The sequence below is a fragment of the Mirounga angustirostris genome, unplaced genomic scaffold (assembly GCF_029215605.1).
Source record: "Mirounga angustirostris isolate CCGP_5_RB_7025 unplaced genomic scaffold, mMirAng1.0.hap1 SCAF_11, whole genome shotgun sequence".
Lineage (NCBI taxonomy): Eukaryota > Metazoa > Chordata > Mammalia > Carnivora > Phocidae > Mirounga > Mirounga angustirostris.
In genome coordinates, this window is record NW_026991719.1 from 126,597,592 (window position 1) to 126,623,333 (window position 25,742).

The 25,742-nt window shown below is 39.3% G+C and overlaps 1 protein-coding gene across 8 annotated transcripts in view; it reads right to left on the bottom strand.

Annotated features, from left to right (window-relative positions):
• Positions 1–25,742, bottom strand: part of F8 (coagulation factor VIII) — a 139,216-nt gene that overhangs the window by 89,416 nt on the left and 24,058 nt on the right. For 5 of the 8 annotated variants that reach the window (XM_054509701.2, XM_064574774.1, XM_045884589.3 and 2 more), the window contains 7 exons: positions 24,410–24,532; positions 22,128–22,340; positions 12,884–12,952; positions 9,572–9,688; positions 7,490–7,711; positions 4,527–4,785; positions 4,123–4,294 (listed from right to left, as the gene is read on the bottom strand). In XM_054509701.2, coding sequence (XP_054365676.1) covers positions 4,123–4,294; positions 4,527–4,785; positions 7,490–7,711; positions 9,572–9,688; positions 12,884–12,952; positions 22,128–22,340; positions 24,410–24,532 — 1,175 coding nt within the window. Of the gene's footprint in view, positions 1–4,122; positions 4,295–4,526; positions 4,786–7,489; positions 7,712–9,571; positions 9,689–9,870; positions 11,377–12,883; positions 12,953–22,127; positions 22,341–24,409; positions 24,588–25,742 lie in introns of those variants that run through there. The other 3 variants (XM_064574776.1, XM_064574775.1, XM_054509712.2) reach the window with 2 other exon arrangements.

Genomic DNA, 25,742 nt, shown 5'->3' on the forward strand with positions numbered 1-25,742 from the left:
TATCACATAGAGATGTGTTTTATCCTGATCTTTTTTTTTTTTAAAGATTTTATTTATTTGAAGAGAGAGACACAGCGAGAGAGGGAACACAAGCAGGGGGAGTGGCAGAGGGAGAAGCAGGCCTCCCGCCAACGGGAGCCCGATGTGGGGCTCGATCCCAGGACCCTGGGATCATGACCTGAGCTGAAGGCAGACGCTTAACGACTGAGCCACCCAGGCGCCCCATCCTGATCTTTAACAGAAGGATTTCTGAGTTTCACTACCAAGTGTGATGGTGACTATAGGTTTTCTGCAGATCTTTATTAGGATAAGGATGTCCCTTGCAATCCCAATTTCCTATGATTTTTTTTATTATGTATTAATTATTTTCTACATATAAGATCATGTCATCTGCAGATAAAGACTGTATTATTTCTTCCTTCCAATCCAAATGTCTCTAATTCTTGTTTTTGTTTTTTGGTTGTTGTTCGTTTTTTTTTTGGCTTACTGCACTGGTTTCCAATACAATATTAAATAGAAGTGACAAGAGTAGACCCTTAATTTTTTCCCCAGTCTTAGGGGGAAAACAATCTTTCACCATATAATAAATTTTCTTAGATGTTCTTCATCAAATTAAGGAACTTGCCTTCTGTTGCTAGTTCATTGAGACTTTTTTTCATCACAAATGGGTAGCGGATTTTGTCAAACTGTTTTTCTCCACCTATTATATGATCATGTGCTTTTTGTTCTTTATTTGATTAATATGGTGTATTGCCTTAATATTCATATATTGAACCAACCTTGTGTTATCCTGGGATAAATCCCACTTGATCATGGCATATGCTCTTTTTTAAATTGTTGCTAGATTTGGTATACTAATGTGTTGTGGAAGATTTTTGTATCTATATTCATGAGGGATATTGGACTATAGTTTTCTTTAAAATTTTGACACTTGTTCTATGGCATAATGGTCTATCCTGGAGAATGTTTCATGTGCACTTGAGAAGAATGTGTATTCTACTGGAAGTGGGTGGACTGTTCTATAGATGTCTGTTAGGCCTAGGTGGTTTATAGATAAAAGGAGATTAGCCATTTGTCAAAAACTGTTGAATCTGAGTGATGGGTTCAAAGAACTTTATTTTGCTATTCTACCTCTAGGTATGTTTGAAATTTTTCATATAAAAAGTCAAAAATAATCCTCAAATTCTTAGATTAATAGAAAAGTTTAATAGGATTCAAGGAGATGTTCGAACATAACTTATATAAATCAAAAAATGAGGTAGATCTATATATCTTGATATGAAATGATATTCAAGATATGTTAAGTTAAAAAAATCAAGGTACAGAACAATTTACATAGTGCTCCTGTTTTTGTTTAAAATATAAACATAAACATATATATTTATATACTATTTCTGGAAGAGGATATTAAAACTGACAGTAATGACTGCCTATCAGACTATGGGATTAGAAGTCTGGGAGGGAGAAAAATTTGCCTTTCACTGTATACATTTTTTGACTTTTGAATTATTTTTACTGGAAAATTCAAAAATAGGTAAATAAAATTTATGAAGAAAAATTATACAAGGATAGCTAATTAAAATGTTGAAAAAGTACAGTCAGGGAAGACTTGCTCTACAAATATCAAAACACAGGACAAGGTTGCAGTCATCAAAACAGAGTGGTAACAGATCAATTAAAGAAAACAGATATTAGCAATTTGGTATATAATAAAGGAGGCATTTTTAATTTAGTGAAAGAAGGATCAGTTGGCCCAGTTAGTTCTCATTTGGGAAAATCCTTATTTGACACTATACATTATAACCAAAAGTAACTTCCAGAGCAATTAAAATCCTTATTATAAAAATAAAACTATAAAAGTATAAAGAATAAAATGTAATAGATTATTTTTATAATCTGGAGGTGATGAAGACATTCCAAGGCAGAAATCATAAATCAAAAATATCCAGAAAAATATAAATAAAAAGATTGATAAAAGATCTTTACTGTAGGGGTGCCTGGGTGGCTCAGTTGGCTGAGCATCTGCCTTCGGCTCAGGTCTTGATCCCAGGGTCCTGGGATCAAGCCCCACATCGGGCTCCCGTTGGCGGGAGGCCTGCTTCTCCCTCTGCCACGCCCCCTCATTGGGCTCCTTGCTCAGCGGGGAGCCTGCTTCTCCCTTTCCCCTTGCTTCTCCCCCCTGATCATGCTCTCTCTCTGTCAAATAAATAAATAAAATCTTAAAAAAAAAAGATCTTGACTGTATAAAGACTAAAAATCTTTGTAGGACAAAAGTACAAGTGACAGATTGAAAAAATATTTGAAAAATAACAATGTGCCAATATCCACACTGCATAAAGCCTTTTACAAATATATAAGCAAGAGACAACCAACCTAATAGAAAACTGGACAAAATTTCAGGCAACTTGCTGAGGGTGTCATGTAAATAGTCAACAAACATGAAACAGCAATTTCACTACTAATTGCGGAAATGCAAATGAAGACAGTATATAAATACTTAGCTTATCAAATTGGAAAATTTTTCTGAAGGCTTATAATATATATTATTATATATATGGTGGGGAAAATATATATAAATGATGTGGGGAAAGCATACTCACTCTTGGTGAGGGTCTAAATTGTGGCAGAATTGCTGAAGGACTTTGGCATTATCTAACAAAACTCCACATCAGGAAAGGTAGTCTTGTGTGCACAGTCTTTGGATCCCTACTTGGCTATGTAAGAATGGGTCTTAAGCCTGGTACACCACCTTACCAGGAGCTAAAGAGCCCACACAGCCTATGGCAGGCTTATCACCTTGCATGGGAGTATCTTTCCTTGTTTCAGTCTCAGTGGGTGGTCCTTTGTTCTGCTTAAGCATGTGCATCAGTGACCCCATGCATGCCCTCAGCTTTCAGTATTTCAGACTCCTTGGGGGAGGAGTTGGGATCCTTCTGTCTCAGCACAAGAGGGGTACACAGAGGCCAACTGCCCTGTGCTGGCTGCTGAGGGATATCTGCTAGCCATAGGGGACCCATGTATACTATTGGAGTTGACCTTGCTCTGTCTCTTCTCTATGTAAGTAGAAGCACTGTGTCATCCAGGGCTTGATTGCCTTGTGTTTTCCTGGGTGACTCTGCTACCAAGATGCTGTGGGCAGAGGTGTTTGGATTTCTATTCCCAGTGGTTGGCATGTAATATAGTTGGAGTCCTCCTCTGGCACTGGTAACAGGTTCATGGTGTTCTGCTCAACACTCCATAACATTTTGGAGCAGCTGAGTTGATATAAACAACCATCCATCTCTAAATTGATGGTGAAAAAATAAATCCCTATTTTTTTAAACCACGGCTTATTCAGTACCTTATTCTTTGCAGCATAAGCCTTCTTAATACCCTATATCAAGGGACAGCAAACATTTTCTGGAAAGGGCCAGACAGTAAATGCTCTAGACTTTGTGAGCCATATCTAGTCTCTGTCACATGTTTGTCGTATTATTATTATTATTCTTTTCTTTACAACACTTTAAAAAGGTAAAATCTGGGGCGCCTGGGCGACTCAGTGGGTTCAGAGTCTGCCTTTGGCTCAGATCGTGATCCCGGAGTCCTGGGATCCATGGGATCCATGTCAGGATTGAGCCCTGCGTTGGGCTTCCTGCTCAGTGGGGAGAATGCTTCTCCTTGCCCCTCTGTTCCTCCCCACCGCTCGTGCTCTCTCTCATTCGCTCACTCTCTCAAATAAATAAATAAAATCTTAAAAAAAAATTAAAAGGTAAAATCCTTCACAGGCTGAAAGGTCACAGGCTGTCCAAAAACACACTATGAGTCAAATTAGGCTCACAGGCCACAGTCTGATGATTCCTGTACTATATAATTAGTGGAAAAAAATTATATAAGGATATGTATCAAAGACCATGTAATAAGTGTTTCAAAGGGGTGACAGGTTTAATGGGTGGCATTAAATTTGTATTCTATATACTCATATTTTTAAAACAAATTTATAATCTATATTTATTTGTATAACATAATTTTTAGAAGATCATAACCATTGGAACACAAAACTGAATTATGAAGCTTTTAGAAACTCAAAATGCTCCAGACTTTGTCTTCATAATTACCCAACCTTATTCCTCTTCCTCAACTTACCAACAGTGTGTCTCCAACTTCTCCATAAAGTAAAGGTCCCAGGATTCCTGATTCATACTGAATAGCTTCACGAGTCTTAAATGTTTCATCTGTGTATGCCATAAATCGGACTTTTTTGTACCTCCTACCAATCCGCTGAGGACCATTGTTCAAATACAGATTTTTATAACTTCTGCATGAGACACAAATAGATGAGATGTTGGGATGGAGAATTCTAGGTAGAGGACAGGTGGCTAAAATCCAGCTCTAAAACAGCTGAAATGATTTAATCGATGAAAAGGCGTGAGAAAAATACAAGTAAATACAATAAACATGGCTTGAAGATTTGTTGTTTTGAATAATTGGCAATAACCTTTTAAAAATGAGGAAGAGTTCATATCTAGAGTTAAAAGGTGCTTGCTTACCTATCATTGGGGGTGGGGCCTGAGGGAGCATAGTCCCAGTCCTCCTCTTCAGCAGCAATATAGTGGACCCAAGTTTTAGGATGCTTCTTGGCAACTGAGCGGATTTGGATAAAGGGAGAGGAGTTGTCATCATCAAAGCTAACCACGTCCATGTCAGAGTCATAAAGATCACCATAATCTTCCTCTTCTTCATTATTTTTCATCCGTAGTTGGGGTTCCTCTGGGCAGCTATCTACTTTGACATAAGCTTCCATACCACCTGAGGTCAGACAAACCAAACAATGTCAGATTCCTATAAGACTTGCCTTAACTTCTACTACTTCTTTGTCTCTCATTAGGCCTTCAAGACCCTCTCTTAAGAGAGGCAAGTCTTATACCCTTATCTTGTCACTCTCCTACAGGGATTACCTCCCCCGTAGCTGGTACTTGCTGGTTTCTTCCTATGATCTTTGCACTCACCATTTCCTTTCTGCCTGACTCTCCTCCAGTATATGTTTTATCTTTCTTTCAAGACTCACTCATTTGCTCTTATAATATGTATGAATATTTTCCTTCTGGAATTGGCTCTGAACATATCACTCTCCAATTCTCTAATTATAAACAAGTAGACTTGAGAAACTGTATATTTTCAACATTTGGATGCCTAGGTCAAACCAACTCCCCATTCTGCCAGTTACCAGTACTCCACTGAATTATGATACAAACCATTGATTTAATAAGTTTACTAGGAAAAATGTCAGTGTAGATATAAATTTTAAGACATTTCAAGTTCATAAAAACATGAAAAGGTACAACTTAGAGTTAAGGAAATATATGCTATATATTTTAAGAGCATGTCTGCCTGTGACTAGTTATAAGCCCTACAGCAAGTCTATTCAACAATTTCAATCTCATCTTTAGCTTTATAATATGTGGATAGTAATAATTCCCACCCAATCTATGCTATAGGGCTATTTTGAAAATCAATACTAAGAAGGCTGACCTATTTACTAGAGGATGGGGAATATGGTAGATTTCAGGAGCAGCAAACAAGTAGTCTGGGGTTCATGCGGCTTTAAACATAATTCCTTCTAGATCTAAAAATGAAAGGATTTGTCTGCGGTCCAACAAGACAAAGCATTTTTCTGAAAAATGACAATTAAAATCAGTGGGAAAAAGTCAAAATAATAAAACAAAACATAAAGTAAATTCCTCAAACTAGATAACAACCAACTTGCATACAAGTAAATGACCTATTCCTCTGTGCCTATAGGATCAACTTCCTTTGTCCCCTAACATCTTGTCAAAAGTCCCATAAAATTATGTAACAGATGAGGAAAAGAGGTCCTTATTCTTCATCACTACAGAGCACTACAAACAAGGTCACTCACAGAACATGAGAAAATGGTGGATGCATGGCAAGATCAAATCTCTTCTCCAAGGCAAGCAAGTAATCTGAAGAGAGGGGTAATACAATAGTGCTAGAACAAACAAGTGCTGTTAGACACGAAAGATTAGGCCTCCTCAATGTTTTTCTCCAATAACCCTCATGGGCCACAACAGAGGAGAAGACAAAGAGGAATGTTAGATTGATCCAACATTAAGAGTTAGCAGAGTTGGGCGCCTGGGTGGCTCAGTTGGTTAAGCGACTGCTTTCGGCTCGGGTCATGATCCTGGAGTCCCGGGATCAAGTCCTGCATCGGACTCTCTGTTCGGCAGGGAGCCTGCTTCTCCCTCTGACCCTCCCCCCTCTCATGTGCTCTCTCTCTCTCATTCTCTCTGTCTCAAATAAATAAATAAAATCTTAAAAAAAAAAAAAAAAGAGTTAGCAGAGTTGGGGCGCCTGGGTGGCTCAGTCGTTAAGCGTCTGCCTTCAGCTCAGGTCATGGTCCCAGGGTCCTGGGATGGAGCCCCACATCGGGCTCTCTGTTCAGTGGGGAGCCTGCTTCTCCCTCTCCCACTACCCCCTGCTTGTGTTCCCTCTCTCACTGTCTCTCTCTGTCAAATAAATAAATAGAGTCTTTAAAAAAAAAAAAAAGAGTTAGCAGAGTAAATATACAAGAAGGAAAATGGGGGTGGGATGATCATGTTATATGAATTTTCAGTCTGTGGCTACAAATGAGGTCACATTAATGATAATTTGAAACCGTATTACTGTCCCAACTTGCTTAGACAGGACCTTTAACCCTTTGCAAAGTCCTCATTAAGAAGTCTTTGAAAACCTCACGTGGTGTTTCACATATGCTCACCAACTTCCACTCCCACATTGCTTCTCCCAGTGTCTGCTATCCCCGACAGGCTCTGTATTTCCCATGTCTCTCATCTCCTTCCAGGTATTGATGGAGTGCCTCTATGTACACCAGTAGTCTGGTGTTTCATAGTGAGTACTGCAATATCCTCTGGGCATCACTACTGCTAGCCCGCAGCCCTTATGGTTACAACCTAGACAATGCTGGACTTTTTTTATTTCCTTAAATTTCTCAAAAACATCTCTTCAGGGGTGCCTGGGTGGCTCAGTTGGTTAAGCATCTGCCTTCAGCTCAGGTCATGGTCTCAGGGTCCTGGGATCGAGCCCCACATCGGGCTCTCTGCTCAGCAGGGAGCCTGCTTCTCCCTCTCCCACTACCCCCGCTTGTGTTCCCTCTCTTGCTGTGTCTCTCTCTGTCAAATAAGCAAATAAAATCTTAAAAAAAAAACCCCATCTCTTTAGGTATGATCTACAATCCCTCTCTGCATAGCACTGAAGCCTAGTTAATTGGATCTGGCCAGGAAACCAATGATACACTGTCCTCCCCACTTTCATCACCTCATTCGTCCCTAAAATGTCTCCCCTCCGCTATTATAGTCATTTAAACTAAAAATTCACCAGTACTACTAACACTCAAGCCCTCTTACATCCAAGGTAAAATCTTATAATGGACAGTGGACAGTAAAAGAAGAGCTGAATATTTATAATACTCGTTTTTAAGATCAACAGATATTACCATGTTGGTGGGAAGGGATATGACAAAACAGTAGAAACTGGCCAAGGTCCATCAGGAATGTCTGAGCAGTAAGGAAAGTTATTGGTGAGATCTCCAAGGAGGCCTGGCGGTGGTTCCTCACAAGAAATGTGTGACCTTCTAGAAAAATTGAGTGCACTTCAGGGGTGGTGCCCATTCCAATCACATGCCAATAGATTGATCTCTTGTGACATCCAGTCAGACCTGTAACATGGGAAAATAAGACAGTTATGGTCAAGAAGTAGAGAATTTGAAATGGAAAACACTTTCTAGAATAGGATAGACAAACTGACCTTCAAATTTTATTACTAACTTGGAACCAAACTTTCCGAGGATGCTGGGGTACTGCCAAACCAATAGCTCTTGCCAAGGTCAGCAATGAGTGTCATACTGCTAAATCCAATGGACACTTTTCAATAATCTGCACCTGGTGACCACTCATTCCTTCTTGAGATTCTCTTCCTCCCTTGTCCTCTGTGCCAACACCTCTCTGGGTTTTGTTCCCCTGTTGTTTAGATAGCTCCCTCTTCTGCCTCCTTTCCTGACCCTTCATTAAATGGCAGATCACCTAGGACTCAGCCCTAGGCTTATTCTCTTGTTAATAAATATTTTATCTTTGAATAATATCAAAATTATGCAAGTGAGAGTTATTCTTCTCACCACTCTCACTTCCTAAATCCAGTCTGATATTAATTATGACAATACAATTAATAATACTAATATTTACTGAGCACTTGTTTTATATCAAGCACTGTCCAAACTATTTTACAAGTTTTAACTCATTCAACTCCAGTAATCACATGAATGTAGAAACTATTGTTATCAGGAGAGGATCCCGATGCCCAGTTCAAATTGGAACCCAAGCAGCTGTATGTTTAGATCTTACACTGTTAACTACTAGGGCACAGCTGTCTCATATTTTGCCTCCTGAAGCTTTCAAATATACATATTTTTTCACCATCATTACTACCCCCACATCTTAATTCAAGCTAGCTACCATTATCTCTTGTCTGTCTCAAATCCAAACTCTCTAGTAAGGCCTAGAAAGCCCTGAATGGTATTGCCAATTTAATTCTCATGCCTTTGTATGGGACCTGTTTTTCCCAGGGGAAGCTTTAACATCTTCTCTTTGTTCTCTGAAATTCCACAATCATAATTTTGTGTGGGGATCTTTTTTTATTTATCCTGCTGGGAAATTTGAGTATGAAAACTCAAATATTTTCATCCTTAACACTTTCTTCTATCATTTCTTTGATTTTTAAAATCTGTTTTAAAATGTATTCCAAATCTCTTTTTGTTTTACTTTCTGGGAGATTTTCTCTATTCTAACTACCTTCTATTGAATTTGTATTTTTACAGTCATATTCCTAACTTTTGTTAGCATACTCTTGGTTTGTTTCTTTTCATAGAATCATATTATTACTTTATTGATGCAGTATCTTCTTGAATCTTTATGAAAATACTAAGTAGACCTTTTGACAAGTTTTCTTCTAAGTATTATCTCTTTTTCTTCTGGGATTATTATTTTTTTGTTTATCTTTGCATATCCCTTTCATGTTTCAGGTTTCCCTTAAATATTTGTTCATCCTCGGCTGTTCACCTATATTTAAGCAAAAGGAAAGAGAAATCTGTGAGCTCTGTGTTCATGGGCGGGGCTTCATTTTTAGGTTACTGGAAGAAGAATCAGCCACTTCAGTTTAAGCCCCCACCAGAGGCCAGAATTAGTGGGCTTTCCTCTGGGGATACAGAGCTGTCTGAGGAGAACCAGAGAAGAGAGCTCTGGTGGTGAATGCAGAAGACCCTGAGGATTCTTTTTTTTTTTTTTTTTAAAGATTTTTATTTATTTATTTATTTGAGAGAGTGCATGAGCATGCACAGAGGAAGGGGCAGGCGGGGAGGGAAAGGTTCTCAAGCAGACTCCCCGTTGAGGGTGGCACACAAAGCAGGGCTCCATCTCCTGACTCTGAGATCATGACCTGAGCTGAAACCAAGAGTCAGACGCCTAAGCGGCTGCGCCACCCAGACGCCCTGACCCTGAGGATTCTTGAGCAGATGTGTACATACCTGGCAGAGACCTGTTTATATAGCCATTGACTGTGTGCATTTCATGCTGGGCCTGAGCAGATGCAGGATCCAAAGCCTGTGTCAAAGACTCATTTGTTTCTGAGTGCCAACTTTTCCCTGATGAGAGAGGAGGCAAATATAGGGCCAGCTAAGTGTCTGTCTCATGAATCACTCTCCCTCTCTCCTTCCCTCCCTCCCATGGGTCAAAGAGTGCTCACACCTTAAGCACTTTTGTCAGTACAGTAGGCATGGATGACTTGCCCTCAAAGTCAGTAAGAGAAAAGGCAGAAGACAATTACCAAAAGGCAGACATTTCTTGCTCAAATTGATTATCTCTCCCTATATTTGTCCATGACAGTAGATGGGAAGGGATGATGGCAAATGGTAACTAGAAGGGAGAATATCGGTTAGTCTGTGCCATGAGGACTTCATTCTATTCACTGACTCATTTAAAAGGGAGCAGATGAAAATCATCTTAGAAAAGGGCTCAGTCCCTGTCCTCATCCTAATTGCTTCATTCAGATTGTAGTAATGAAAACTCAAGAACCTGAAAGCTTTCCACCCACCTCCCTGAAATTAAGTTCCTTTATCTGTTCATCTACTGATTCGTTCATTCATCCAAACATTTACCAAGCACTACTGAGTGCTAGGCACTGAGGACAGAGAAGACACAGTCTCTGCCTTCAAGGTGCTTACAATTTAGCTTGAATAGAGAAATTGACAATTTTAACAGAGTGGAGAGTAATGTAACAGATTAGAACAGGCTAATACAGATGCAGAGAGGAGAAGGGACTTCACTTGACTTGAAGGGAAAGGGATATAAAATCAAAGAAGCAGGCAATGATGATTTAATGTGATAAGGAGGAAACTCCAGGTGCTGTGGAAATGTATAAATGTAAAATGCAGACTGGAAGGAGAAGGAAAAACTTAACTTGGTGTGAAGGTGCAGACAGGCTTTCTAGGCAGAGGTAACAGCATAAAAAAGATCTGGATGCAAGAAAGAGCATGGTATGTTTCAGTGTGATACAAACTGTACAGTGGGGACACGAAAAGACAGGGAGACTAGTCAGGAGAAGGATGATGAGGTCCTCAATTCAGAAGAGGCAGTGTGGGAGGATAAGATGGGAGAGAAGATGATCATGCTGTTGCTTATATTAGGAGGAGGAGGTGGCAGAAGCTCTGCACCACATAATGTTCTAATTTACTTAATTTACTTAATTTAAATCACTTACTTAATCCCCACAACTATCCTATGAAGAAAGTATTATTATTTCAATTTTCAATTTGAGGAAACTGAGACACAAAGAGTTTTAAGTAACTTACCACACAGAAGCACAGAGCAGAATGCTGGTTGCCAGGAGCAGAGGGGTGGGGGAAATGGGGAATTATTGTCTAAAGAGTACAAACTTTCAGTACTTTTTTAGATTTATTTATTTTTTTAGAGAGGGGGAGGGGAAGAGAGAGAGGAGGAGAGAAAGAATCCTCAAGCAGACTTCGTGCTGAGCACAGAGTCTGACACAGAGGCTCAATCTCATAATCCTGAGATCATGACCTGAGACGAAGCCAAGAGTTGGACACTCAACTGCACCACTCAGGTGCTCCCAAACTTTCAGTTTTAAGATGAGTAAGTTCCAGGGATCTACTATACAGGTGTGATAACTACAGTTAATAATACTGTATTGAACATTGAAAATATGCTAAAGGAGTAGGTTATAGGTGCACTCATCACACACAAAAAATGGTAACTATGTGAGGAGACATATATATTGATTAGCTTGACTATAGTAATCATTTTATTATCTTTCATATATCAAATCATCATATTGTACCCCTTAAATATTCATTTTTTAAAAAAATTTGTCTTAAAAAGACACATGAAAAGATGCTCAACCAAATTACTAATCATCAGGGAAATACAAATCAAAACTGCAATGAGATACCACCTCACATTACTCAAAAATGGCTAGTATCAAAAAGACAAGAGATAACAGGTGTTGGCAAGGATGAGGAGAAAAAGGAAGCCTTGTGCAGACACTTAACGACTGAGCCACCCAGGCGCCCCTCTATTTTTATTTTTTGAGGAACCTGCATACTGTTTTCCAGAGTGGCTGCACCAGTTTGCATTCCCACCCAGTGCAAAAGTATGGAGGGTCCTCAAAACATGAAAAATAGAACTACTCTATGATCCAGTAATTCCACTTCTGGGTATTTACCCCCAAAATACAAAACCACTAATTCGATGGGATATATGTATCCCTATGTTTACTGCAGCATTATTTACAATAGCCAAGATATGGAAGCAGCCAAAGTGTCCATCCATAGATGAATGGATAAAGAACAGGTGGTATGTGTGTGTATATATACATAAAAGAATGAGATCTTCCCATTTGCAGCAACATAAATGGACCTAGAGAGTATTTCACTTATGCTAAGTGAAATAAGTCAGAGAAAGAGAAATACTGTATGGCTTCACTTTTACGTAGAATCTAAAAAACAAAACAGACAAAGCAGAAACAGACCCACAAACACAGAGAACAAACTGGTGGTTGACGAGGGGTGGTGGGGGTTGGGAGATGGGCAAGTAGGTGAAGGGGTTAATGAAGTACAAACTTCCAGTTATAAAACAAGTAAATCACAGGGATGAAAGTACAGCCTAGGGAATATGGTCAATACTACTGCAATTCAATACTACTGCAATACACTTATCATGGTGAGCATTTCATAATATATATAATCGAATCATTATTCTCTACACCTGAAACTAACAGATGTCAACTATACTTCAACCAAAAATCTTTTTAAAATTTAAATTAAAAAATAAATAAAATTTTCTAAAAAAAGATAAGAGGGGAGGGGGGAGGGGGATGGGTTAGCCCGGTGTTGGGTATTAAAGAGGGCACGTTCTGCATGGAGCACTGGGTGTTATACACAAACAATGAATCATGGAACACTACATTAAAAACTAATGATGTAATGTATGGTGATTAACATAACATAATAATAATGAAAAAAGATAAAAGGAAGTATTTAAAAATTAGAGCTAAAAGTCTTTGTTAATGGATTTAATGAGGGGGATGAACCCAGCCTGTTACCCAGCTCCTCTATCTTCTTACCTGATAGCTCCCAATGGAACTCAGGCTCTATTTTTTCTGGAAATTCAGTTCCATCCCCACTTCCTTCATTCCTGAACAGTTTATGATCTTTCTATAATCACTTCCTCTGGACAATAGCAGCCCTCATTCTCAAATACCAGATTAAATTAATATATTCTATTTTTTTAGAAGCCCCAAATTCAGATTACAGCTCACTAACCTTCATCAAATACAGCAAAAAGTAGTACAAATTCATGCAAGGTCTGTGTTCTTTCTTTGGCCAGACTCCCTGAAAAAGAAGTGAGAACATTTATCTTCTATTGAGAATCCTGTCATAGGAAATCAACACTAGGAGGAGACATCACTTCATCTACTGCTTTGTCTCTTGGTCTCCTGTTAACTTTACCATAGTATTGCTTCTTTGGTGTCAGGTGTCCTATACCAGTTCTTCTAATACTATTTGGGGTAAATGACTTTTTTCATTTCAAATTTGTTGCAGACCAGTATTTATGTAAAATACAAGAAAAATGAATTACTCAGAAAATGAAATTAAAGAAACATGCCAAATATAAGCCCATATAATCATATTTCATATACGTATATATACATGTATTCAGAACAAACTTAAAAGAGGAAAATTGCAAAAACTGTAAATGCTGTTCATGGTAAGTGTGCATATAGGCAAATATAAATAATTTCTATTATGCTTTTAACTTTTACTTTTGCAAAGTATTATGACCAAAATAACAATGATCGATATTAAACCCCTACAATCACACTTTAAGTGAATACCATGTATACCAATAGTTCAAGTTGTTAATGTTACAAATGAACTTGCTTCATGCTTTAATTATTGAATTTGTTGGTTGTCTTTCTTATCATTGTATTTCTTCATTGGGAAATTTTCTTTGCAGGTTTACTTTAAGCAGGAAGATTTTTGTTTATGACATTCTCCTTTTTTCTTGTACCCTTGACACTTGAAAGTAAATCTTCGATTGGACGAAGAAAGTAACTCACCTATACAAATTTAAAATATAGGTAAAGCTGTCTGAAAACATTTGAATTCTTTTTATTTTATTTTTAAAATTACCAAGTAGTGAAACTGACTTTTACTTTTGGTGTATAAGTCATGGGCCTTAACACAGGTATAGATTCATGAAGCCACTAACCATCAGGACACAGAACAGTTCCAACATCCCAAAAAACTCCCTCTTTCTATCCCTTTATAGACACATATATAGTCATAGTGAGAGAGACAGTCACACATATGGTCATACACTTGGCAACCACTGATCTGTTCCCCATTGCAATATATTTGTATTTTTGAGATTGTCATATAAATGGAACCATACAATACAGAACCTTTTGAGATTGGCTTCTTTACTCAGTATAATGCCTTTGAGATTCATCCATTTTGTTGCATCTATCAGTACTTCATTTTGTTATATTGATGAGGAGTATTTCATGGTATGGATGTACTACAGTTTGTTTAACCATTCACTTGTTGAAGGGCATTTAGGTTGTTTCCAGTTCTTGGCTATTACAAATAAAGCTGCTGTGAACATTAATGTACATACAGATTTTTATGTGAATATTAAGTTTTCATTTGTCTGGGGTAAATACTCAGGAATGGAAATTAAATATATATTTACCTTTATAAGAAATTGCCTATAATTGTGACACCAATTCCAGTGTACATGGGTTTTTCCCTACCACCAAGCAATTCTGTGACATCAGCTGGGTGTCCTATATTTTAACTTAATTCTGAAACTATTTCCCTGGAGATGGTGTAGATTCCCACAGGTTAAGGGCTCAGTTCTACCAGACTTCCCTGTGCTTCTGACCAACCTCTACAGATCAGAGGTTCCAAAAACTCCCTTCTTGGGTTCCATTAATTTGCTAGAGCAGCTCACAGAACTCAGAGAAACATGTTACTTAGTAGATCACCAGTTCATTCAAAAAAGATATAACTAAGCATCAGCCAGATGGAAGAGATGTGTAGGGCAAGTTACGGGGAAGATGCAGAGCTCCCATGCCCTCTCCAGGTATGCCACTCTCCTCAAATATCCTTGTGTTCACCATCCTGGAAGCTCTTTGAACCCCGTCCTTTTGTTCGTTTTTTTTTTTTTTTTTACGGAAGCTTCATTACATAGGCATAATTGATTAAATCATTAGCCACTGGCAACTGACCTCAATACTCAGTCCCTCTCTCTCCTCCTGGTGGAGTGGGGGTTTAGAGTGGGTGAGACTGAAAATTCCAGCCCTCTAATCACTTGCTTGACCCTACTGGCAATCAGCCCCCATCCTTAGGTATATGGTCCAAAAATCACCTCATTAACAAAACAAAAGACATCTTTATTGCTCTCATTATAGAAAAATCTCAAGGGTTTTAGAAGCTCTATCAGGAAGGAGATGAAAACCAAATATATATTTTATTTAAATCACAATATTAAACTGCCAAACTGTTTTCCAGAGTGGCTGTACTGAATCCCCAGCAATGATGTATGAGACTTCCTGTCGGTCTGCATTCTTGACAGTATTCTTAACAATTTTTAAATTATTACATTACGTATTCTAATAGATATGTAGCAGTATTTCATTGTGGTTTTAATATGCATTTCCATAATGGCCAATGATATTGGACATCTTTTCATGTATTTATTTGGCACTTGTATATCTTCTTTGGTGAATTATCTACTCAAATATTTTGCCCATTAAAAAATGGATTTTTTTCCTTATTGTTGCAATTTGAGAGCATGTTTTATAAAATAAAATGTTTTATATATAATACATACATATATAATACACATGTATAATACATATATAAAACATATAAAAATATCTTGGTTATTGTGAATATATTTTTTATATATATCACATCAATCCTTTGCCAGATACGTGATTGGCAAATATTTCCTCCCACTCTGTAGCTTGTCTCTTCATTCTCTTTTTTTTTTTTTTTTTTTAAGATTTTATTTATTTATTTGACAGAGAGAGACATAGCGAGAGCAGGAACACAAGCAGGGGGAGTGGGAGAGGGAGAAGCAGGCTTCCCGCGGAGCAGGGAGCCCGATGTGGGGCTCCATCCCAGGCCCCTGGGATCATGACCTGAGCCGAAGGCAGACGCTTAATGACTGAGCCACCCAGGCGCCCCGTCTCTTCATTCTCTTAACAGTGTTTTTTTGGGGCGCCTGGGTGGCTCAGTCATTAAGCGTCTGCCTTCGGCTCAGGTCATGATCCCAGGGGCCTGGGATGGAGCCCCACATCGGGCTCCCTGCTCCGCGGGAAGCCTGCTTCTCCCTCTCCCACTCCCCCTGCTTGTGTTCCTGCTCTCGCTGTCTCTGTCAAAAAATAAATTTAAAAAATCTTTAAAAAAAAGTTTTTTTATTACAAAAGCAAAAATTATTAATGTCGATGAAGTCACATTTATCAATTTTTTCTTTTATGGACTGTGTTTGTGATGTTTTCTCAGAACCCTTCTCTTAACCCCAGGTCATGAAGGAGGTGTTCATAGGTCATGAAGACAAGTGTTATGGTTGTACATATTACATTTAGAGCTACAATTCATTTTGAGTTACTCTTTGTATAACTAGTAAGGTCTAAGGATCATTGCATATAGATGTCCAATTGTTCCAACACCATTTGTTGAAAAGACGCTTCCTTTGACTTGTTTTTGCACCAGATCAACTGGGCTCACTTGTGTGGATCTATTTCTGGACTTTTATTCTATTTCATTGATCTACAGGTCTATTCTGTTAACTAACACATGTTATGATTACAACAGCTTTATAGTAAATTGCAAAATTGAGTAGGATTATTACTCGAAATTTATTCTTTTGCAAAATCATTTTAGCTAATCTAGTAATTTTTAAAATATTTTATTTATTTATTTGACAGAGAGAGACAGTGAGAGAGGGAACACAAGCAGGGGGAGTGGGAGAGGGAGAAGCAGGCTTCCCGCCGAGCAGGGAGCCCGATGCGGGGCTTGATCCCAGGTCCCTGGGATCATGACCTGAGCCGAAGGCAGATGCTTAACGACTGAGCCACCCTGGCGCCCCGCTAATCTAGTACTTTTGCTTTTTCATATAAATTTCAGAATCAGCTTGTCTGTGACCACAAAAAAATCTTGCTGAGAATCTACAGACTGGGGAGAACGGAGATCTTTACTATGCTGAATCTTACAGTACACAAACAGTATGTCTCTCTGTTTGACTTCTTTCACTTTGTAGTTTTCACCATACAGACAGTGTACATGTTTTGTTAGATTTATACCTAAACTTTCCATTTTTGGAGCTATTGTTAACATTCTTTCTTACATTTTGGTTTCCATTTATTCATTGAAAGTATATAGAATACTAATTTTTTAAAGATTTATTTAAATTCCAGTTAGTTAACATACAGTGTAATACTAGTTTCAGGTGTACAATATAGTGATTCAACACCTCCATACAGCACCCAGTGCTCACCACAAGTGTCCTCCTTAATCCCCATCACGTATGCAACTCATCCCCCCCCACCTCCTCTCTGGTAACCATCAGTTTGTTCTGTAGTTAAGCCTGTTTCTTGGTTTGCCTCTCTGTTTCCTTTTTTCCCCATTTGCTCATATGTTTTGTTTCTTAAATTTCACAAGTGAAATCATATGGTATTTGTCTTTCTCTGACTTATTTCGCTTACCATTATACTCTCTAGCTCCATCCCTGTCATTGTAAATGGCAAGATTTCATTCTTTTTTATGGCTGAGTAATAGTCCACTATATAATAACATTCCTACACACACACACCCCACATCTTTTTTATCCATCCATCAGTTGATTTGATGAATGGATGGAGATCTTTTCATAATTTGGCTATAACAGATAATGCTGCTATAGACACTGGGGTGCATATATCCCTTCGAATCTCTATTTTTGTATTCTTTGGGGTAAATACGTAGTAGTGCAATTGCTGGGTCATAGGGTAGTTCTATGTTTCACTTTTTGAGGACCCTCCTTACTGTTTTCCAGAGTGGCTGCACCAGTTTGCATTCCCACCAATAGTGTAAGAGGTTCCCCTTTCTCCGCATCCTCACCACACCTGTTGTTTCCTGTGTTGTTGCTTTTAGCCATTCTGACAGGTGTGAGGTGATCTCTCTTTGTGGTTTTGATTTGCCTTTTCCTGATGATTAGTGATGTTGAGCACCTTTTGACATACTTGTTAACCATATCTATATCTTTCCCTCCCCATAAATATCTATTCACATCCTTTGCCCATTTGAGGAATTCTGAAGGGGAATAAAAAGAGAAATTCTCCACCAGTTTGGTGGTACTTTAAATTCTGATGCCTTTTCCTGACCTGTTTGTTCTATTTGATTTTTAGGATTCTCAAATGGCTGGCTATGCATTTTGTCAAGGTTCTATAGTTGAGTGAATGGGAGATAAAGGTATAAAGGTATTTAGAACCTCTGTTGACTTTTTTTAAAATTAATTTAAATTTAATTTAAATTTAATTTTTTAATAAAGATTTGACTTTTAAGTAATCTCTGTACCCAATGTGGGGCTCAAACTTAGAACCCCGAGACCAAGAGTTGCATGCTCCACTGACTGAGCCAGCCAGGTGCCTCTGTGTTGACTTTTTAAGTCAATTTTCTGCCAAATAATCCTTTTAATTTTAAATTTATTTATTTATATTTTATAGGCAAACATGTTTTGATGATTATTTTATTTATTTATTTATTATTATTTTTTAAGTAGGCTCCACATCCAGTGCAGAGCCCAACATGGAGCTTGAACTCACGCCCCTGAGATCAAGACCCGAGCTGAGATCAAGAGTTGGATGCTTAACTAACTGAGACACCCAGGTGCCCCGAGGATTTTATTGTTTTATTAAACTATGTATCTCACAAATAACACACTGTGGTTGTAGCACTTTGTCATAAATTATGACTATGAAACAGAACTTATTATATATGAGATAATACTTCCAAATGAAACCAGTACAAATTCTTCTGGTCATCTTCTATTCCCTCCCCTCTTGTTCTTTTGGAATCATAATCATCATCATCATCCAGAAATGGTGGTTCATGTTCACAAATTCTTTGCTTATTCTCCCATCAAAAGGTGGAGTCTAATTCCCCTCCCCCTTTATGCGCTGGCCACACAGTGAGGCAGAAGGGATGCTGTGTAACTTGAGGCCAGGTTAAAAAAGGGACCATATAAAAGACTGCATGAGCCACCACATAAAGGATCTGGCTACTAAGGAGAAAGAGAAGACAAGCCAAAGACTGAGAGAAAATATTTACAAAAGACATAATCTGATAGACTGTTATCCAAAATACACAAAGAACTCTTAAAACTCAATAAGAGAACAATCTGATTTAAAAATGAGGAAAAGACCTGAACAGACACCTCAACAAAGAAGATATACAGAGGGCAAATAAGCATATAAAAACATGCTTCACGGGACACCTGGGTGGCTTGGTCAGTTAAGCATCTGACTTTGGCTCAGGTCATGAACTTGGGGTCCTGAGACTGAGCCCCATGTTAGGCTCCCTGCTCAGCAGGCAGTCTGCTTTTCCCTCTCCCTCTGCCCCTCCACCCTGCTTGTGTTTTCTCTCTCTCTCAAATAAATAAATAAAAATTTAAAAATAAAAACATGCTTCACATCATATGTTATCAAGGAAATGCAAATTACAGCAATTTGATACCACTACATACTTATAAGACTGGCCAAATTCCAAAATGCTGGCAACACCAAAAGCTGGTGAGGATGAGGAAGAGCAGGAAGTCTCATTCATTGCTGCTGGGAATACAAAATGATACAGCCACCTTGGAAAACAGGTTGGCAGTTTCTTACAAAAGAAAGCATACTCTTGCCATAGGATCCAGCAACTGTGCTCCTTGGCATTTACCCAAAGGGGTTGAAAACTATGTATGCATACAAACCTGCACATGGATGTTTATAGCAGCTTTATTCATAACTGTTAAAACTTGGAAGCAACCAAGATGTCCTTCATTGGTGAGTAGATAAATAAACTGTGGTCCATCCAGACAACAGAATATTATTCAGTGCTAATAAGAAAAAAGCTATCAAGCCATGAGAAGACATGGAGGAAACCTAAATGCATATTACTAAGTGGAAGAAGCCAATATAAAAAGGCTACATACTGTATAATTTCAACTATTTCACATTCTGGAAAAGGCAAAACTATGGAGACAATTTAAAAAATCAGTGGTTGCTAGGGGGTGGGACAGGAAAGGATGAATAGGTGGGGACACAGAGGATTTTTAGAACAGTGAAACTATTCTGTATGATACTATAATGGTGGATACATGTCATTCTACATTTGTCCAAACCTGTAGACTGCAAACCAACAAGAGTGAACCCTCATGTAAAGTATGGACTTTGGTTGATAATGATATGTCAGTGTAGGTTCACCAATTGTAACAGGCATACCACTCTGGTGCAGGATGTTGATAGTGGGGCAGGCTGTGTGTGGGTGGCAGACAGGTGGTATTTGGGAATTCTCTGTACTTTCTGCTCAATTTTGCTGTAAACCTAAACTATTCTAAAAACAGAGTCCATTTAAAAGGAAAAAAACTTCTGGCTACCCTGTAGCTCCCATGCTGAAAAGACCCCGTGGAAAGCTCCAGCTATTTGAGTTTCCAAGCCCAGGTGCCAGACATGTGAATAAAGTTTCATTCAGGATGACCTTGGCTCCAGCACTATTTGACCACAACCTCATCAGACAGTGGGCTGCAAGAGGACTGCAGATCCGGCTGTCATTCTGAGAGGTAGAGTGGCTCATATAAGGTCTCCAGTCTGGCCAGGGATCTGCTGCTGCTGCTTTTTTTTTTTTTTAAAGATTTTATTTATTTATCTGGAAGAGAGAGACACAGCGAGAGAGGGAACACAAGCAGGGGGAGTGGGAGAGGGAGAAGCAGGCTTCCCACAGAGCAGGGAGCCCGATGCGGGGCTCGATCCCAGGACCCCGGGATCATGACCTGAGCAGAACGAAGGCAGACGCTTAACGACTGAGCCCCCCAGGTGCCTCAGATCTGGTGCTTTTTCCTGCCTTTCTCTTCCTCTTCCAAAGGCAAGGTTTCAAGGCAGGGAGTAGAAAGCCTTGGGGGGAGGCTAAAAGGCTAGGGCATTTTGGGGCACCTGGGTGGCTCAGTCGGTTAAGCATCTGAACCTTGATTTTAGCTCAGGTCATGATCTCATGGGTCATGGGATAAAGCCCCGAGTTGGACTCCGTGCTCAGCAGGGAGTCTGCTTGAGGATTCTCTCTCTCCCTCTCCCTCTGCCCGTCCCTGCACATGCACACACACCCTTGCACTCTCATAAATAAATAGCTAGAGCACATAAAAAAAAAAAGAAATCCTGAGACAGACCACCAAGTAAACATACTCCCAAATTCCATGAGAGACCCACAAAAACCATGAAAAATGATAAATGATGACTGTCATTTTTAGCCACTAAATTATGGGGACATGCAGTAATAGTCAAAGGAAAAAAACGTCCCATGAAGCTGATTTCACTATTAAAAACTTAGAATTAAAGAAAATTCTGCAATGTTTACTTCCCTAATTTAGTGTATGCTATTAAACTATAAATTAAAAACAGGTTTAATTAGGGGCGCCCGGGTGGCTCAGTTGTTAAGCGTCTGCCTTTGGCTCAGGTCATGATCCCAGGGTCCTAGGATCGAGCCCCATGTCAGGCTCCCTGCTCCGCGGGAAGCCTGCTTCTCCCTCTCCCTCTCCCACTCCCCCTGCTTGTGTTCCCTCTCTAGCTGTGTTTCTCTCTCTCAAATAAATAAATAAAATCTTTAAAAAAAAACAGGTTTAATTAAAATTTTTAAAGATTTTATTTATTTATTTATTTGATAGAGAGAGAGTGAGCACAAGCAGGAAGAACAGCAGAGGGAGATGGAGAAGCAGGCCCCCTGCTGAGCAGGGAGCCCGATGTGGGGCTCAATCCCAGGACAATGGGATCAGGACTGAGCCACCCAGGTGCCCCAGGTTTAATTAAATTTAAGATAATTTTTAGAATAACAAGTTATAGATATTTGCTTTTCTCCTATTTTTTTTTACAGTAGGCTCCATGCCCAGCACAGAGCCCAATGCAGAGCCCAATGTGGGGCTCGAATTCACGACCCTGAGATTAAGACCTGAGCTGAAATCAACAGTTGGACTTAACTGACTAAGTCACCTAGGCACCCTGCTTTTCTCCAATTTTTAAATGCTTTTGAGATATAGATGACACAGTTGGATGTGTTTATCTCCAGAAAGCTTTCAGGGAACTTAACACAAAATTTACAAAAGGCACTACTGAGATAGCCCACTGAATGTAGTATTTTCTTTCCATGGGCATGTTGCTAGGAAAAAGAACCTCCTTTAAATGGAAGAACACAAATGCTTTAATAATTGACCCAGATGTTTATACTTCCATGCTTATTTGATTTGAGTCCTACCCTTTCTCACACTTACCTTCTTTGCAAACCAGCAGGGCTCCAATGAGGCCTGAATTCAGGTCTTTCACCAGGTCCACATGAGAAAAATACGAGTAGGTGAGACATGGTGGATCAGAGGCCATTGGACCATTCTCTTTCAGGACCTGCCAGACATAAGTATGGCTTTCACCAGGAATGACTTTATCATCTTCCTTCTCCTTTTGGCTGGTCTGATCCTCATATGCAGCACCTAAGCAAGAAGGGATAAAATTGTCCTTTCCATACCCATTGTTCACTCAAGGAAACATAGCAAGTTTATTGTTATCAGTAGATTCTATCAGTAGAAAGAAACAGACTTTCTGCAACTTAATTTGGAAGACTATCAAACAGCCTCATATATTTCAGAGAAGTTGTAGACCACTAATGCAAGCATGAGGGGTTGAGTGGTTCTCACTGTGACCTCCAGATTCTAACCAATAGTATTGCTTCCATCATTGCATCTTTTTATCTATCAATTATCAATTCAACTCAACAGACGTACATTTGTTAGGTACTTTGTCCCAGACTCTCTAATGAGTAATGGTCATGGAAAGATGAGATACAGAGATTTTTAAAAATGTTTTTTTAGGGGCGCCTGGGTGGCTCAGTTGGTTAAGCGACTGCCTTCGGCTCAGGTCATGATCCTCGAGTCCCGGGATCGAGTCCCGCATCAGGCTCCCTGCTCGGCAGGGAGTCTGCTTCTCCCTCTGACCCTCCTCCCTCTCATGCTCTCTGTCTCTCATTCTCTCTCTCTCAAATAAAAAAAAAAAATGTTTTTTTAGAGGGAGAGGGGTAAGGTAGGGGCAGAGGGAGTGGGAGAAAGAGACTCTTAAGCAGACTCCACACCCAGCATGGAGCCTGACACGGGGTTTGATCTCGCAACCCTGAAGATCATGATCTGAGCCAAAATCTAGAGTCTGACACTTAACCAACTGAGCAACCCAGGTGGCCCTTTTTAAAAATGTTTTTAACTTGGTTCTTCTCTGGAGGAGCAGATCACATCAGGGGCAGATATTTTCTGGCTGTCTCATGCTTAGTGATGTTAAAATTAACCCCTGGATTAGTTTGATACCTTGATTCTAAATTGAGCACTATATGTGTTCATTGTTAATGAAGTATCTTTGCTTCTAGGTCATTTCAGTGGACAGAAGTAGAAACTATTTAAAGGCACTGACATAATGCCTTATACTTCTATTGAAACATTTTTCTAGCAACTTCACTATAACTTCCTGGATTTATAATGGTCTCTGGAGTTCCAGAGCAGCCCAAAGCATTCAGGAGGCTCTTTATTTATACCTTATCCCTACTCTGCCTGTACTTTTACTACAAACTTTCAGCAGCCAAAGTACAGGTAGACATTTTTAAAAACCCTGAGTTGGCACCTGGGGAAGGAGTGTGTGTGTGATCATGGACTGATATTTGAGTACAACTCAAAAAATTAAGACTTTCCAATTTCAGAATGAGAAATTAGTCAACATAGGGCATGTGCTCTAATAGTTTATTAATGATTTGCTTGAATCTTCTTGATCTATATATGCCATAGTCTATCTGGAAAATATAGTTAATTGTGGTACCCCCTTCACTCCCTTCCTGCATTGTGAAGGTTAAGGAGAAGCTACGTTAAGTAGGGACTCTGGCCAAATAGGTTTTTGTTTTAACAAAGTCGGTTTGTGCTTCTGGTAGGTGGCTCTTATCACATGGTGGCATCCATATTTAGAAACTGGGGGGAGGAGAAGCAGAGAAAGTGTCTGGACAGTCAGAATCTAAGGAAAGAGAAGATGAAATCCATTTCACTTCCATACCATGAGCCTTGATCCTCCCTAGGAAGTTTTCTGGGCATAGGAAGGCAGACGAAGTGGAATTGTTAGGATCAGTGGCCTGGCTCCTCAAGGGAGAATAGGAACCAAATTAAACTTCAGGGCTTATTGGGCACCTGGGTGGCTCAGTTGGTTAAGTGTCTGGCTTCAGCTCAGGTCATGATCGCAGGGTCCTGAGAGCAAGTCCTGCATCAGGCTCCTTGCTTGGCGGGGAGTCTGCTTCTCCCTCTCCCTCTGCTGCTCCCCCTGCTTGTGCGCACGTGTGTGCTCACTCTCTTTTTCAAAAAAATAAAATCTTAAAAAAAATAAACTTCAGGGCTTAGACGAAAATGACAATGTTCCTGACTTCATGAAATTGGCCTAGGTTCGAATCCTGAGTACACCATTCACTAGCTGTAGGACCTTGTATTCAATACTCCTTTATCCCTGAGATGACAGGAGAATAGGAGGGCATTTGACTCACCTTCAGAAGCTTTCCAATAGGATACACCAACAGCATGAAGACTGACAGGATGAGAAGCCATGTTCTTAAGTATAATGACCACTGTGTCATAAACTTCAGCACAGATGGTAGGACCCAGCAAACCTGCAAGAATGCGATGCCACCCAAAGGTCACTTTGAGAGTGGTACTCCAGGAAACCTGATATTATGAAAGTGATGGCCAAAGTCACAGTGGAAAAACATGACCCTGTGATTATCAATAAAAAGTAGTAACTGACTGAATAAATGCATAAACTGCTATCACCAGCTTAGTGTCATGGTTGTTCTGAGGATAGATTTCTGGCAATTTATTCAATGTATTCATTCATTCAACTAATAGTTGAGTTCCTACTATAGTCTAGGAACTGCCCTAGGCACAGGAGATGCAGTGGTGAAGAAGACAGAGCATGGAAACTACATTCTGGAGAATGTAATTAAGCACATAAAGAAATAACAAGAAATATTCTTTTTTTAAAAAATATTTTTATTTATTTGAGAGAGAATGAGAGAGAAAGCACAAGATGGGGGAGGGTCAGAGGGAGAAGCAGACTCCCCGCTGAGTGGGGAGCCCGACATGGGACTCAATCGTGGGAATCTGGGATTATGACCTGAGCCAAAGGCAGACGCCTAACCAACAGAGCCGCCCAGGCGCCCCAACAAGACATATTCTGATTGTTGTAAATGCTATAAAAGATGGTGGTGTGCTAGAAAATGATGAAGCAGGAGACAGAATCTTTTAAATATAGTGGTTAGAAAGGGCATCTTTGAAGAGGTGGCATTTGAGCAGAGATCTAACTAAATTGAAAAGAAGCAAGATTTGTAAATATCTAATAGAATAACATTCAAAGCAGATAAAACAAATGGAAAAGTCCTGAGACAGGAATAATCTTGACATAGTTGAGTAACATGTGAATGAACAGGGGAATAAGAGAAAATAAGGTTATAAAGGCAGGCAGGGAACATAACATGTAGGACTTTGTAGGCCACAGGAGTTTGGATGAATTTGGAATTTACAGGAAGTATGCAGACTTGGGACTTGTTTTGGATGAATAGTCAGCAAGACTTGCTGATGGATTGCATGTTAGAGATAGGAAAAAAAAACGAGCAGCCAGGGATGACTCCTGTGGCTTGGGTTTGTGCAACTGGGTGGTAGGCAGGCCAAGATGCAGAAAATTAAGAGGAAAATCAAGACTTCTGACTTATAGACATATTAAGTATAAGATGCCTACAAATGATTTATTGAATGAAGTGGATTCAATGGGTCAAAAACATCAAAGAGATTTATTTTTCATGGTTTTTAACTGTGCTATGTGGA